Below are 15,643 nucleotides of genomic sequence, written 5' to 3'. Positions count from 1 at the left end.
CACTATACACGCCAGCTAATACAGCAACTGAAATGAATGCAACACTCAACAAAGAGCTGGAGTTAGTTTCAGAGTGGGTGGCAAGGAATAAATTAGCCCTAAATATTTCTAAAACTAAAAGCATTGGATTTGGAACAAAACACTCACTAAACCCTAAACCTCAACTAAATCTTGTAATAAATAATGTGGAAATTGAGCAAGTTGAGATGACTAAACTGCTTGGAGTAACACTGGATTGTAAACTGTCATGGTCAAAACATAGATGCACAATTAGCTAAGATGGGGAGAAGTCTGTCTATAATAAAGCGATGCAGTGCCTTCTTAACAACACTATCAACAAGGCAGGTCATACAGGCCCTAGTTTTGTCGCACCTTGACTACTGTTCAGTCGTGTGGTCAGGTGCCACAAAAAAGGACTTAGGAAAATTGCAATTGGCTCACGGCTGGCCCTTGGACGCACACAGAGAGCTAATATTAATAATATGCATGTCAACCTCTCCTGGTTGAAAGTGGAGGAGAGTCTGACTTCATCCCTACTTTTATTTATGAGAGGTATTGACATGTTGAATGCACCGAGCTGTCTGTCTAAAGTACTGGCACACAGCTCGGACCCCAATGCATACCGCACAAGACATACCACAAGAGGTCTCTTCACAGTCCCCAAGTCCAGAACAGACTATGGGAGGCACACAGCACTACATAGAGCCATGCCTACATGGAACTCTATTCCACATCAAGTAACTGACGCAAGCAGTAAAATTAGATTTATGGAACAGCGGGGACTGTGATGCAACACAAACATTGGCACAGACACACACACACACACACACACACACACACACACACACACACACACACACACACACACACATACACACACACACTTTAGCAGCAGCTAATGGGGATCCATAATAAATACAAATAGAAAGTATATTTTCCACAAATGATTTCCGCAGGAGTGTTCACATGCGGCTATATGTGTTGAGCAGTTAAAAATCCTTAAGAGTATATTGACGCACCCATGCGTGAATCTAAGTAACATAATAAGAAAATCCCAATCAAAATCCGTCACTTTGAGCCCACATTAATTCTCTTAACCTGCCACGTTAATTCTCCTAACCTGCCACGTTAATTCTCCTAACCTGCTATGTTAGTTATCCTAACATGCCACGTTAATTCTCCTAACCTGCTAAATGAGTTATCCTAACCTATCATGTTAATTATACTAACCTGCTACGTTTATTCTCCTAACCTGCCATGTTAATTATCTTAACCTGCCTAACCGGTTCAGCTAAAATGCTACAAGGATGCAGGAAGTAGCCACGCAAAACAGTCTTGAGTGGCAACAGATCTCCCCAATTGGCTGTTAGGTTTCGACTTTCGACACACCCACTGGTGTTGATCCTCCCACTTGTTTCGCAACGCCCACTTTCAGACACTCCACATATACAGTTACCCCATAGTAGAGAATGATGGAGGCCTCTAGTGGCCACCATGTTTCCACCATTTTAAAGTGGTCAAGGTATTCAACTGGGTCGGGATTCCTGTGGGTTGTAGCCACTGAGGTATAATAAGATCTGGAGACTGCATCCAAGATGTCCAACCGTTGTTTTCAAGCTTATCTACTCACGTTTGCATATGCCGATTCGTGGACCGTCTATGTCTGAGTTGCATCTGATTTATATGAACCAACATGCGCACTAGCACTCAGTGTGCACCGGGAGCAGCAGCGACATCATCAGGTCATCCAAAAACATGGTAGACATTGGATGAATATTAACATTTTATATCTTCGTTGTGAGTGATGAAAAACAAAATTGGCCTCAGTGACAATTATTTTAGTAATTCAATGGATGTTTTGTGCACAATGATGATGACTAAAAAGTCTTAGAGGAATTTTCTAGTCTGATTTCTCTATGTGGCCGTCTACGGAAATTGTCTTTCTGGGCCGGGCATCAGTTAAACTGCAGTACCGAAGCAAACCTGTAGAAGTCGAAACCATGCTTCTGGGCCGGAACACTGGGCCCTTGGTTGTAGCCTCATGCCTCAATCACACCGACAGTGTTTTTGCATTTTGGTTCACCAGAAGTACATTCATTTCCAATGGAACGCTGCGTTTGCCTTGCAGCATTGAGTTGCAGAGGCAGTTGCAGTGCGTTCTGTGTGGTGCATATGTAACAGTTGTTAAAATACTTTGTGAATTTCAACAGGTTCATATATTAATATAGCATGGTGATTTGTTATAATGCATGCCTGCATCCTGGGAAATAAGGGAGCGCATACTTACCTTTTGCCCTGCGTGCCGTGCTCAAATCATTTTAATGCACTAGGAGAGTTAGGCACACTTTTTCTGTCATGTTCAGGAAAGTTAGATTCCTTTAAGTACAGAGTCATGAATAATGTTGTATATTTCGAGTTTACTCATAAGTAGATGGTATTGTAAAGATGCTATTGTAATTGTACTTGTTAGGATGATATTAACATTATGAATTCAACATGTGGTTACTAGCTAGCTAAGGTACTGTATGTGTTATTGTAGCTATTGTGTATTGTGCGTCTATGTTGTAGAGAGAAGCGAAGATTGGCAGAACATATTTGTTCTCTATGTAACAGTGTAGGTTCCGTACATCTCTTCGCCCCAACCCGGGCTCAAACCAGGGACCCTTGCACACATCAACAACTGACACCCACGAAGCATCGTTACCCATCGCGCCACAAAAGCCGCGGCCCTTGCAACGCAAGGGGAAACCCTACTCAGAGCGAGTGGGTGTCTCAAGTCTCAGAGCGAGTGACGTCACCGATTGAAACGCTATTAGCGCGCACCACCGCTAACTAACTAGCCATTTCACATCGGTTACATCTACAAATGTTTTGCCTTTTCTTTTGGATGCAGGTATGAGGTTTTATCTATGTAAAATGAGCGTTGTGTTGATGCATTATAAGGAGAGGCTGTTCTCACTTTTGTATTCTAAAATAATTTTGCTGCACTTGGAGAGAGGCAAAGTTTGGCAGAACATATTTGTGCTCTACAAATGTTTTGTATTTTCTTTTGGATGCAGGAGAGTGAACTCTGATACATTAAAGCAACCTGATCTCCGAAGTCCACGGCTTTAGTCTTAATCAATCACACACAAGGCTGAGATGCAGCGGTGCAGTACTTTTGTTGCACATATATCCAGATGAGGCTGCATACCATTTTGCGCAAAAACACTGTAGATGTGATCGAGGTATCAATGGCGCTGCCCATGCTGTCACAGACCTTATAATGGCACAAACATAAAGACGGGTCCTCTATCTATCTATATAAGTTACCCATACTTGGGTCATGGCTAGAAGGTATCCAGATTTTGTCAAATTAAAGTCAAAAGTTGAAATGTTTTCCATTGTACCTAAACCTTTTCCTAATTGAATTATCTAACCTGATGTTAATTCTCATAAACTGCTATGAACCGACAACTCTGACTCATCGATCACACCTACAACACTCGCTAGGTATGCAGCATCGTCTGCATGTGTGCAACACAAGTTCAACGTTCACCTTCTGCTACAGCTTGACAGAAATGGAAGCAGAAGGTGTATGTTGAAATTTTGGTGCACACATGTCCAGATGATGCCACCTGAGAACCATTTTGCACAAAACACCGTAGGTGTGACCTAGGCGTGAAGTTAATTTTAAAGAAAGCTGCAACCTTTCTAGCCATGACCGCACATTTCTAACTGTTCACCACTAATTAGGGCCCCCTGTGAATCATGGACCATAATTATGGTTCCTATTCTGTCAGGGACTATCTTGCATTGGGATACTCCAAAGAGAATAATCTATTGACGCAACCACATGGCGTCAAGACCGTCCATGTGACCGAGCGTCGTTGGATATTTCAAGAAACAGGACCAAGCAGCTGTCATTATTAGCGACAGGCGAGCGAGTTAAGCGTTAAAAACTGAATGTAAACATGGTGACCGAGAGGTGAACGAAACAGCAACATGGTCTTCGAAAGCGTGGTGGTAGATGTCCTAAACAGGTTTTTAGGGGATTACGTTGTAAACCTTGACAGCTCACAACTCAAGCTCGGGATTTGGGGAGGTAACGATTATGTGTTACGGTTAGCGTCCTTGCTAGCCACCCTAGCTAGTTAGCTAAACGTCAGTTCATAAACCTGCAGCTGTCACTGTTATGATTGTCGTCTTAGATGTTAGCATTAGACAATGCTGCTGTGCTTGTTTGCTGGGGGCAGGTTTACTAGCTACTACAGTACTTGCTTATTTGTTAGCAAGGTTTTGTAGTCAACTGGCTAGCTACAGTATATTCGTTTTAGCTAGCTAAATTGGCTAACGTTAGCTTGAATCTGCCAGCTAACCTAGTTAGCTACACTGTATACACAAAAGTATGTGGACACCCCTTAAAATGAGTGGATTCGGTTATTTCAGCCACACCCTTTGCTGACAGGTGTATAAAATCGAGCACACAACTATGCAATGTACATAGACGTTGGCAGTAGAATGGTCTTACTGAAGAGCTCAGTGACTTTAAGCGTGGCACTGTCATAGGATGCTACCTTTCCAACGAGTCAGTTTGCCAAATTTCTGCCCTGCTAGAGCTGCCCCGGTCAACTGTAAATGCTTTTATTGTGAAGGGTAAATGTCTCGGAGCAACAATCACATTTTATTTGTCACATACACATGGTTAGCAGATGTTATTGCTAGTGTAGCGAAACGCTTGTGCTTCTAGTCCTGACCTCAGTAATATCTAACAAGTATTCTTAACAATTCCACAACACCTACCTAATACACACAAATCTAAAGGGATGGAATAAGAATATATGGATGAGCGATGACCGAGCAGCATAGGCAAGATAGTATAAAATACAGTATATACATATGAGATGAGTAATGCAAGATATGTTAACATTGTTAAAGTGGCAGTATTAAATCACGATGACCAGTTGGTGACCATTGGCCTAAACAGTATCTAGGCATATTTCATTTTAGAAAGATATGATACTTGGAGATCATTTATTGTAAGTCCAAGGCCTGACATCTTGCCAACAGACGAAGCAGAAAATTGTCTACTGAAATGCGGGCTCTGTGAAGACTATCTGGGCACATGATGACATACTGCGCCGCTTGCCAATATTTGCTTTGGATGGAAGATGTACAGTGGAAGTAGGCTGTTATTTGTCAGCTTAGGCTAGGACATATGTTTTCAACATCAGGTTACTATGCATTTTATTAGCGAAGTACGCTGAGTGTACAAAACATTAAACACCTTCCTAATATTGAGTTGCACCCCCTTCCCCCTTTTGTGTCAATTCGTCGGGGCATGGACTCTACAAGGTGTCGAAAGCGTTCCACAGGGATGCTGGCCCATGTTGCTTCCCACAGTTGTGTCAAGTTGGCAGGATGTCCATTGGGTAGTGGACCATTCTTGATACACACATGAAACTGTTCAGCGTTTAAAAAAAACTAACAGTGTTGCGCTTCTTGACACAAACCGTTGTGCTTGGCACCTACTACCATATCATGATCAGCGGCAATTACATATTTTCTTTCCCGTTCACCCTCTGAATGGCACACATGCACAATCCACGTCTCAATTGTCTAAAGGCTTAACAATCCTTATTTTAACCTGTCTCCTCCCCTTCATGTACACTGATTTGAAGTGGATGTAACAAGTGACATCAATAAGGGATCATAGCTTTTACCTATCATGGAAAGAGGTGTTCATAATGTTTTGTACACTCAGTGTATATTCATGTATCGGTGCTTATTGAATCATTTTAAAGGTCAACTGCCTCTTAGAACAAACTTATCTGGTTTTAAGCAGCCAATGTGGCACTGGTATAAGTCAAACATTAATTATAGTGTCAAAATTGACTACAAAGTGTTAATAGGATCAGTTTGGTCAGTCAGCCACTTCTAAAACTGAGTTACTGGAGGTTTGGGCATGGATTACGATGGTGCACACTAACAAAAGAGAGAGCGCAATCAGCACAAGCTGCTTATCAGCCGTGTGAGCTTTATCCAATCATAAGTCAGAACCTCCGGACAGTGAGACAGACCTAACCATTATGCAGCGCCTCAGACTTGTTTACATAAGACGAGTCGCCTATGTTAAAATAACCCATGGCCTTAGCCCTTTATTGAGTGGCTACTTACTCGTGTGTTTGATAGTGTCAATCACTTGAGTCTGCCACTTTTTGAATTGAGACGATCATTGACAAGTTGTCCCAACTGCAACTTTATTCATTTTCCAAAACACATTCGCGACCTGTTTTGTAACATGATTCCCTACGAAACACTGAGAGACAGATATGCATTCTGGTAATAGTGAGAAAGTTGTACAAAACAACACTGAAGTACAAACATAGCCAGTGACTTGATAAGCTGATTGTGGCCTGACTGCAAGCTACTACCTGGTAGCTTCATTGACAAACACAGAGTTGGAATTTACCTAGCTAGCAAGTGGTTTGGGGCACTGATAAACGTGTAGCTTGTGCTTTATTTACGATAATTGCGCGACTAAGACCTCCTCGGCAAAAACGTCAGTGAATTACATATTTCTTGATTTATCTTGACTATTTTAAGTAAGTTACTTTTTTTGAGGAAGTGGCTGTTGTTGCTACAGTGACTCAGGAGGGGCAAACAACAGTACCTGCCAGGGTACGATATGCAAACATAACACACCTACATCAAACCACACCCCCAAGAATAAGACAACTCTCGTTTGGCTTCAGTCATGGCCGCTAGCATTAGCGAGTAATCTTCAAAACGAGGCCAAATCAGGAAGTGCAGTCGCCCTTTAAACAAATGTTGTTGTTTTTTCTTCTTTTTTTCCTAGGTGATGCAGTGCTCAGAAATCTTGAAATAAAGGAAAATGCCTTGGTATGTTTGACATGAATGGCTAGGCCTACTACTACATGTATCAGTGGTTAAATGTTAATTATGTAGGTAGATTCACATTGTATTGTGCTGAATATTTTTGTTCTTGTTTCAGAGTCAACTTGACATTCCTTTTAAAGTAAGAGCAGGGCATATAGGTAAGATTTGTCCAGATGACTCTCAACCCAACACCTCATTTTTACATTTTTACATTTTAGTCATTTAGCAGACGCTCTTATCCAGAGCGACTTACAGTAGTGAATGCATACATTTCATACATGTTTTTCCCCGAACTGGTCCCCTGTGGGAGTCGAACCCACAACCCTGGCGTTGCAAACACCATGCTCTACCAACTGAGCCACACGGGACCACCTCCTACCATTACCATACATTAACTGTTATAGTTCCTCTCTATCTTTCTCACTTCAACCTTTTTCCTATTAACTGTGTGTGTGTGTGGTTCTGTCAGGACGCTTGGAGTTGAAGATTCCATGGAAGAATCTGTACACCCAGTCAGTGGAAGCCACACTGGATGGAGTCTACCTACTCATCGTGCCCACAGCCAGTAAGAAACCTAGCTGTAGTGTGTGTGTGTGTGTGTGTGTGTGTGTGTGTGTGTGTGTGTTAATGTTTGTGTGTTTCAGGTATAAAGTATGATGCAGAGAAGGAGGAGAAACAGCTCCAGGAGGCTCGCCAGAGGGAGCTACAGAGGATCGAAGAGACCAAACAGAAAGCAGCAGAACAAGGTCAGAGTTCATGTGTCTGTCTGTGAGTCATGCTTTCATTACATCTTCAAACCGCTCTTAAATAGATGTCATCATAATGTCATTGAGTTGCAGCGCTAGCATCGGGCTAAAACAGACTCAGGACTGTGACTTGAATGCATGTACTGGAATGTGTTATTTGGTTCCACAGATAACCCTGCGCTTGAGAAGCAGGACACCTTTGTGGAGAAACTTGTGACGCAGGTGATCAAGAACCTTCAAGTGAAGATCTCCAACATCCACGTCCGCTATGAGGATGATGTGTGTATTCTACCCAGTGTACTACAGTTGTATTACAACATTTTAAATGAGTATATTATTCCGGTATTTCATTACTGTACACTTCTCTCACTCTCTCAGGTCACAAACCCCAATTGCCCCTTTTCATTTGGAGTGTCACTGCAGAACCTCAGCCTTCAGGTAATGCGTGAGGCCCCGACCTCGTGAAATCGGTCCTTCATTGGAGATGATCTACAAGCTCAAATACAGTGGTTCAATTTAGTTAAGGTCTGGATGTGGGATATGAGATCTTTGTTGTGGTCAGGTTTATGATCTGTTTCTGGTCTGACCCTGAATGCATATCACTTAACGTCTCAACCCCATAACTGTGACCCCGCAGACAGCAGATGAGAATTGGATGCCTTGTCTCCTGGATGAGAAAGCCAAGCTGTTTTTCAAGGTAGTCAGTCCACAGCAATTGATATACTGTACATGCGTTTTACATCCATTATGACACTGTTCTACTGTCAACAGCATTCTAAGCTGTTTTCTGTTATGCTTTTTCCTCTCCTCAGCTTGTCCAGTTGGACAATCTCTTTGCTTACTGGAATGTGAACTCGATGCTGTACTCCAATCACATGCCAGATGAGGCCCTGGTGAGTCACAGTGCCATCATTCAGGGCTGTCGCGGAGCGGCGGGTCCCTTAAGTGAGTGATTATGTCTATCAATGACGTCTAACGAGGCATCTCTTCCTGTCTGTCGCATTTCCACAGCGATGCCTCCAGGACAGCATCCCGGGGGGTTCCACTCCCATGAACCACGATTTCAGTGAGTGTCACCCAGTCGATATAGGGGTGTGACATCATTCACGTCTGGATCAGAGTCTTGATAGTCATGTTGTCACCCACCTGATACAGGGATTCAAATCTCAGTCAGTGTAGTCATTGGAGTTTTTATTGTAATTGAAGATATCTTCTCATTACGAAGGCCCACGGTGGAATTGTTGTTTAATTCTGTATCATATTAATAACCTTATTTTCCTGTTCGTTGCTGGCAGTTTTTCGTCCGATAACGGCTGATGCGAAGCTGCGCATGAACCCCCGGTCAGATGTGGACTTCTCCTCTCCCAAGGTGGACCTGGTGGTCAACCTAAGAGAGGTGGCCGTGGAGCTCAACAGACCACAGGTGATGGAGGGAGATATGAGAGAGAGAGAGAAAGATGCAACATTTTCATCGTGCAAAAGAGCACAGGAAAGTACCGTAAAAATCATTTAAATCTGCAGCCTGATTTAATTTGGAAAATTTCTTCAACAATGTGCATAGTAAGGGGGATGACTATTTAACCACAGTGAAGTAAACTGATGCATGCCATTCACACAATCGGAACTCGCATTGGATTATATACCATCTCTTCTATTTGAAGTGTTGCAGTATTTATTTATTTTTTTGCACAGATCTGTGCTCTTTTGCATGATGAGCGTTGCCCAGAGTTAGAATTTCGACAAATTTTTTAAGTCACTGTCTTATTGTTTTCCCCTGAACTCTCACCCCTTCCTTCTCTCCAGTACATCAGCATTCTGGAGCTCCTGGGGTCAGTGGATATGATGTCACGCAACCTGCCCTACAGGAAATACCGGCCGCAAGTCCACGTGCACACCAACGCCTATCTATGGTCAGCTCTCACTTTTTCTTTTACTTACAATTCTTTCCTCTACTAAAAATTGTCACAATGACAAAAATGTTGGTTATTGTTGATGTTTAGATGGTGAATGCATTTGGTTGATCGTTGTTATGTTTTATGCGTCCAGTATAAGATTATTAGATACATTTCCTTCAATCGATTTGAGCTATCGTGATGTACACATGCTTGTTCCGTAGTGACTGTGTCACTGCTTGTGTATGTCATCCAGGTGGCAGTATGTGATCACAGGCATCATGGAGGTGGACGTGAAGCCGCGGCTGCACATGTGGTCATGGCAGCACATCCGCTGCCACCGGCAGACAGTCAAGCAGTACAGAGAGCTCTACAAGGCCAAGATCACCAGCAAGAAGCCCACTGAGAAGCAGCTCAGGGAATTGGAGGTGTGTAGAGATCAGGGTGATGTTCATTAGGCACCAAATGGAAGACAATGGACTGAAACAGGGAGGGACTACCTGGGCATTAAGAAACACTCATTAACATTTTCCGTTTTGAATAGTTTTCTGTTGCATTCCCTAATGAGTGCAACCCAGACCTGAGTTCAAATAGTATTTGTTTTTTTTTTCAAAACTTGAGCAGTGCTTGATTGAGCCTGCCTGTCTGTAATTGGACCTATGGCATAGTCCTCAAAGTGCAAATCTTGCCCATCTGGCACACCAGCTAGGCTCAATCAAGTGCTCAAACTATTTGAAAGAAAACAAAATGCTATTTGAACCCAGGTGTGGTGGAGATTGAGAAGGGCCTAGTCCTCATGCTCTGAGTTGCATCCCCAGTCTTTGTATCTACTCTGCTGCATTGATTTATGATGGACATTAAAGGTAGACTCAGCGACATGTCGTAGATGCAGAAAGTAAACCGCATAGTGGGTCAATTTCCGCAACAACTAAGAGCGTTGAAGCACGAAGCTCTACTTCTCCCCTGTTTGGTCCCCTAGCTACCAAGCTGTAACAGCGTGAAGCGAACCTGTGCACACAGATACTGTGAGAGCGAAGTCTTGCATCTCGCTCATCTCAGTATCTGCGGTGCTGCTCATTGGCAACGTCGTTTTACATTTTAGTCATTTAGCAGACGCTCTTATCCAGAGCGACTTACAGTAGTGAATTCATACATTTTATTATTTTTTTTCTCCGTATTTTGCTGAGTCTACCTTTTTAAGTAATTGATGGATTCCCATAACGGTCAGGGAACTGTTTTAATGGACTAGTCGATCCGTCTTTCTTGCCGTGTGCCCAGGAGCCTGAGCGGACTCTGGATATTTTTAACATCACTCTGGCCAGGCAGCAAGCTGAGATGGAGGTACGGAATGAGCAATTTGTTGAATTATCCCTGACGAACTATCCATCTTCTCTGTACGTACTGTATTCAGTTTTGTCTGTCTACTAACTAATTTGTTCAAAATGGCAGAAAAGACTGAAATGACCCTACTCAGTCACACTGCCGTAGCGTAACCACCAGTGCAACACCTGGTCAGTGGTCACAGTGGAACTAACAGTGGTTCTAGCTAGTGGTTGAGGCTGAAGTGTTATGTATAGACTGTGACTGGCGCTGGTCGGCTGTTCCAGGCAAGCAAAGCGGGTCTGCGTATCTTCCGTCCGGGGGTGAAGGTGGAGGAGGAGGAATCTCAGGGCTGGTTGGGCTGGATGTGGTCCGGCTGGTCAGGAGACGGTGGCGCCGAGGCCAAGGAGGTCAAGACCGGAGGTGAGATCGCCCGCGTAGCCAATCACCATGCTCCGTTTTGTACATACAGTGCCTTGAGGAAGTATTAACACCTCATGGCTTTTTCCACATTTTGTTACAGCCTGAGTTTAAAATTGATACATTTTATATTCATTTTTTTCCTACACACAATTCCACTCTGACATTATGAGGTATTATGTTTCAAAAAAAAATGTACAAAATGAAAAGCTGGAAGGTCTTGAGTCAGTAAGTATTCAACCCTGTTGTTATGTCAAGCCTATATAAGTTCAGGAGTAAAAATGTGCTTAACAAGTCACATAATAAGTTGCATGGACTCACTCTGTGTGCAATAATAGTGTTTAACATGATTTTTGAATGACTACCTCATCTCTGTACCCCACACATACAATTATCTGTAAGGTCCCTCAGTCGAGCAGTGAATTTCAAACACACATTCTACCATAAAGACCAGGGAGGTTTTCCAATACCTCACAAAGAAGGGCACCTATTGGTAGATTAAAAAAATTAAATTAAAGCAGACATTGAATATCCCTTTGAGCATGGTGAAGTTATTAATTACACTTTGAATGGTGTATCAATGCACCCAGTCACTACAAAGATACAGGCGTCCTTCCTAACTCAGTTGCCAGAGAGCAAGGAAACAGCTCAGGGATTTCATCATGAGGCCAATGGTAACTTTAAAACAATGACAGAGTTTTTAATGGATGTGATAGGAGAAAACTGAGGATGGATCAACAACATTGTTGTTACTTCTAATAGTAACCTAACTGACAGAGTGAAAAGAAGGAAGCCTGTACAGAATACAAATATTCTAAAGGTGTTTCTACAAAGTATTGACTCAGGGGTGTGAACACAGTACTATGTAAATTAGATATTTTTGTTTTTCATAAAATAAAAATATGTTTTCACTTTGTCATTATGGGGTACTGTGTGTAGATGAGTGAGGGGGAAAAAAACAAATCAATTGAATCCATTTTGAATTCAGGCTGTAACAAAACAAAATGTGGAATAAGTCTAGGGGTCGGAAATACTTTCCGAATCCCCCCCCCCTATGATAATGCAAAGACCACTGGGCCAATCATTCAGCTGGTCATCAGTGTGTCGTGAGTGTGCCAATGCGCTGCAGTTACTAGTTTTGATGAACAGTGTTCTTCAGTCCTGGTCCTGGGGAACCATGGGGTGTGTAACTAGGGCTGACACAATTACCGTGTAACCAGCCATTATCGATGAAGACGGTCATGACAATAAAATAACCTTTAAACGAAATCTAGTGGATTAGTTGAGTCAATGGTGTTGATGTTGGGCTGGAGGTAAAAAAAACCTGCGGACCCTGTGAGTCTCCAGAACCAGGAATAAAGAACACTGGAAAAAAATATTTCCAATTGTGCATTTTAACCTGTCCTGTCCCACCCTTTATGAAGTATTGAATCATGTTGATGACAAGGTTCTCGTGATGAGGGTTTTGGAAGATGTTCATGTATATCTGTAGCGTTTCCACCGCCATTTCTCGCGTCATTTATTTTACAGACACAAAAAGAGAGCACGAGCAAATGATCTGTCGTCATTTTATGAACTTCCTGTTTCTATCGCAGGTGTCGTGATCATTTTTTTTCTCTCCGTACGATTTGACTTTACTCGCATACAAAATGTGGATGAAGATGTTGTTGACTTTGATTTAACCGTGCACTTGGAACCGCATTTTGCATTTCGTATTACCTTGAAATAATCTTGATAATAACAGCATTAAATAACAGCATTAAATCCTGGTGTTTTAATGCTGTTATTGTAAATCACAAGACACATTTCCACATTGCATGGAGAATGACGTTTTTTTTTTGTCTTCTAATTCTCCTCAGCTTTTGACGAGCTTATGACTTCTGCTGAGAAGGCCAAACTCTACACCGCCATCGGCTACAGTGAGATAGCTGTCAATCATAACCTGCCAAAGAACGTGAGTTGCTACTGTATATTCCCCCACACTGTAGTGCAGTATCGCAATCCCTGGCGTCTTCCAAAAGAGAGAAAGATAATCCAGGACAATGTTCAGTCTCCCTTTTTCTCTCTGGTCTTGTTTGTGCAGTTTGAGGATATGAAGATTAATTTCCACATGGAGAGGATGTCTGTCTCGATGAAAGACAACAAGGACCAGAATGAAATCCTCAAACTCACAGTTGAAGATCTGAAATCCATGCTGACCCAGAGGCCCGGAGCACAAGCCATTAAGTAAGTACAGTATGCCCTCTGGGGTGTGTTCCCTAAGGTGAAACGTTCAGAACGTTGCAGATAGATATTAATAGAACTGACATGATGCCCAATTCTACTTGACATACCGGTAACGCGTTACGCTTCTGAACAAACCCTGTATTTAAATACTTTCCCCTTCCTTCCCTGCTCTGTTTTAGTGCTTTATCAATGGGATGCACTATAGTTGGCATTTCATTATTTTATTTTTTCTTGTGCCACCATTTTGCGATTCTCAGTTTGTCTGTATCTCTTTTTCTCTCTGCTTTTCCAACTTTCTTCCCCCCTCTCTCCCTTCCTCTGCCTCCACTCTCTCCCCACTTCTTTCTGCCCTTGGTTCTGATGCGGTTGTTCCTCTCAGGCTGTCGGCCCAGCTCAGTCTGTTTGAGGTGACAGGACTAGCCAATAACCGGCCGGCACCCACATTGCTGTCGTCAAGGAAGGCTGCCACGGTAACGGGGACCCCCTTGTTGGACATCCTGTTTGAGACCAACCCTCTGGACGAGAGCGCTGATCAGCGGCTCCGGGTCGAGTCCCAGCCTCTGGAGATCATATATGATGCTGTGAGTGTGTTTGTGCATTTCTGTGTGTGTGTGTCCTGTGTACATAATTGTATTCCAGTCGTTCCTCGGTTCAATCAGGCATGTTGTTAGAACGAAAGTCCGCACCACCTGTTTTTGTGTGTGTGTGTAACAACATGGATACCTGTCTCTCTCTCCGGCAGGTGACGGTGAACAGCATGTCTACGTTCTTCTCGCCGCCTGATGACCTCCAGCTGGACGATCTGACCAACGCCACTCTCATGAAGCTGGAGCAGTTCCGAGACCGCACCTCCACAGGTCAGAGCCCCGCCTCTAGCTCTGACTGACAGGCCACACTCGCGCTCCTGTCCTGTCACAAGAAACCACGGCACCGATAGATTTTTTTTGACGTGTGCCGCAGACCCAAACATAGAGATCTATTCTAATTGGACTTTCTATGGACATTTTACTCTGATTCATCAGACAGGATACAAGCCTTTGACGTCAATCTCCACTCCACACTTCCTACTGGCATGCCTCCCTCCCCTGTCGTATCCATATGTAAGAACATGTTGAAGTATGCCCTCTGTTCTATGTCGTTGTCTGCAGGACTGATGTACGTGATTGAGACCCAGAAGGTTCTGGATCTGAACGTCAACCTCATGGCCTCCTACGTGATCGTTCCCCAAACCGGTTTCTACGACTCCACCCAGAACCTCATGCTATTGGACCTGGGTCACTTCAAGGTAAGTCACTTCAACGTGCTCAGTGCGAGTGGTCGGTTCGGACTTGACTGATTGAGAGACGATGAAGTTGAGAATTATGATCGAGCACACTTGGCTTTGTCTTTTTTCTTCTTCTTCTTGTGGGTCACTAAATTCACCTGAAAAATGGGACAGTAGAGGTAACACATTAAAACAGTTGTCTTCAACACAATTTGACCACAGAGAAGGATCCACTTGCCTGACTGTTTTAATTGACTTGCCCCAGGCAACCGTTAATGGCAATCCCTGCCTAATGAGCAGGACCTCACCCAGGTGTTATGGCATTGTCTTGTGTTATCAGGACCTCACCCAGGTGTTATGGCATCGTCTTGTGTTATCAGGACCTCACCCAGGTGTTATGGCATTGTCTTGTGTTATCAGGACCTCACCCAGGTGTTATGGCATTGTCTTGTGTTATCAGGACCTCACCCAGGTGTTATGGCATCGTCTTGTGTTATCAGGACCTCACCCAGGTGTTATGGCATTGTCTTGTGTTATCAGGACCTCACCCAGGTGTTATGGCATTGTCTTGTGTTATCAGGACCTCACCCAGGTGTTATGGCATTGTCTTGTGTTATCAGGACCTCACCCAGGTGTTATGGCATCGTCTTGTGTTATCAGGTGTCTAGTCTGAGCAGAGAGGGGCTGCCGCAGCTCTCTGTAGGGAGAAGTACTATAGAGGACATTATGTCCCGGGCCTACGACAGCTTCGACGTCCAGCTCAGCAGCCTACAGTTCCTCTACAGCAAACCAGGTACGCACGCCGACGGACGAAGGCACACGCAAACTCGCGTATGGAGACACACACACAGTTATCGGGAAGTTTGCTGCCCACAAATGTCATGCGACGCAACTAC

The 15,643-nt window shown here is 43.4% G+C and overlaps 1 protein-coding gene across 6 annotated transcripts in view; it reads left to right on the top strand.

Moving 5' to 3' along the window:
• Positions 1 to 3,777: 3,777 nt before the first annotated feature.
• LOC115199824 (vacuolar protein sorting-associated protein 13A) overlaps positions 3,778 to 15,643 on the top strand; it is a 55,726-nt gene continuing 43,860 nt past the window's right edge. For all 6 annotated transcript variants that reach the window (XM_029762306.1, XM_029762304.1, XM_029762303.1 and 3 more), the window contains exons 1-21: positions 3,778 to 4,084; positions 6,839 to 6,882; positions 6,995 to 7,037; positions 7,349 to 7,444; positions 7,524 to 7,625; positions 7,795 to 7,904; positions 8,004 to 8,063; positions 8,263 to 8,322; positions 8,438 to 8,518; positions 8,637 to 8,691; positions 8,921 to 9,048; positions 9,429 to 9,535; positions 9,774 to 9,945; positions 10,796 to 10,858; positions 11,125 to 11,260; positions 13,117 to 13,211; positions 13,341 to 13,483; positions 13,863 to 14,064; positions 14,226 to 14,340; positions 14,632 to 14,768; positions 15,408 to 15,540. In XM_029762306.1, the coding sequence (XP_029618166.1) occupies positions 3,985 to 4,084; positions 6,839 to 6,882; positions 6,995 to 7,037; positions 7,349 to 7,444; positions 7,524 to 7,625; positions 7,795 to 7,904; positions 8,004 to 8,063; positions 8,263 to 8,322; positions 8,438 to 8,518; positions 8,637 to 8,691; positions 8,921 to 9,048; positions 9,429 to 9,535; positions 9,774 to 9,945; positions 10,796 to 10,858; positions 11,125 to 11,260; positions 13,117 to 13,211; positions 13,341 to 13,483; positions 13,863 to 14,064; positions 14,226 to 14,340; positions 14,632 to 14,768; positions 15,408 to 15,540 (2,182 nt within the window). In that variant the 5' untranslated portion in view covers positions 3,778 to 3,984. The remainder of the gene's footprint in view (positions 4,085 to 6,838; positions 6,883 to 6,994; positions 7,038 to 7,348; positions 7,445 to 7,523; positions 7,626 to 7,794; positions 7,905 to 8,003; positions 8,064 to 8,262; positions 8,323 to 8,437; positions 8,519 to 8,636; positions 8,692 to 8,920; positions 9,049 to 9,428; positions 9,536 to 9,773; positions 9,946 to 10,795; positions 10,859 to 11,124; positions 11,261 to 13,116; positions 13,212 to 13,340; positions 13,484 to 13,862; positions 14,065 to 14,225; positions 14,341 to 14,631; positions 14,769 to 15,407; positions 15,541 to 15,643) is intronic.

The sequence above is a fragment of the Salmo trutta genome, chromosome 9, assembly GCF_901001165.1.
Source record: "Salmo trutta chromosome 9, fSalTru1.1, whole genome shotgun sequence".
Lineage (NCBI taxonomy): Eukaryota > Metazoa > Chordata > Actinopteri > Salmoniformes > Salmonidae > Salmo > Salmo trutta.
This window is presented reverse-complemented; position numbering and strand designations above follow the sequence as displayed.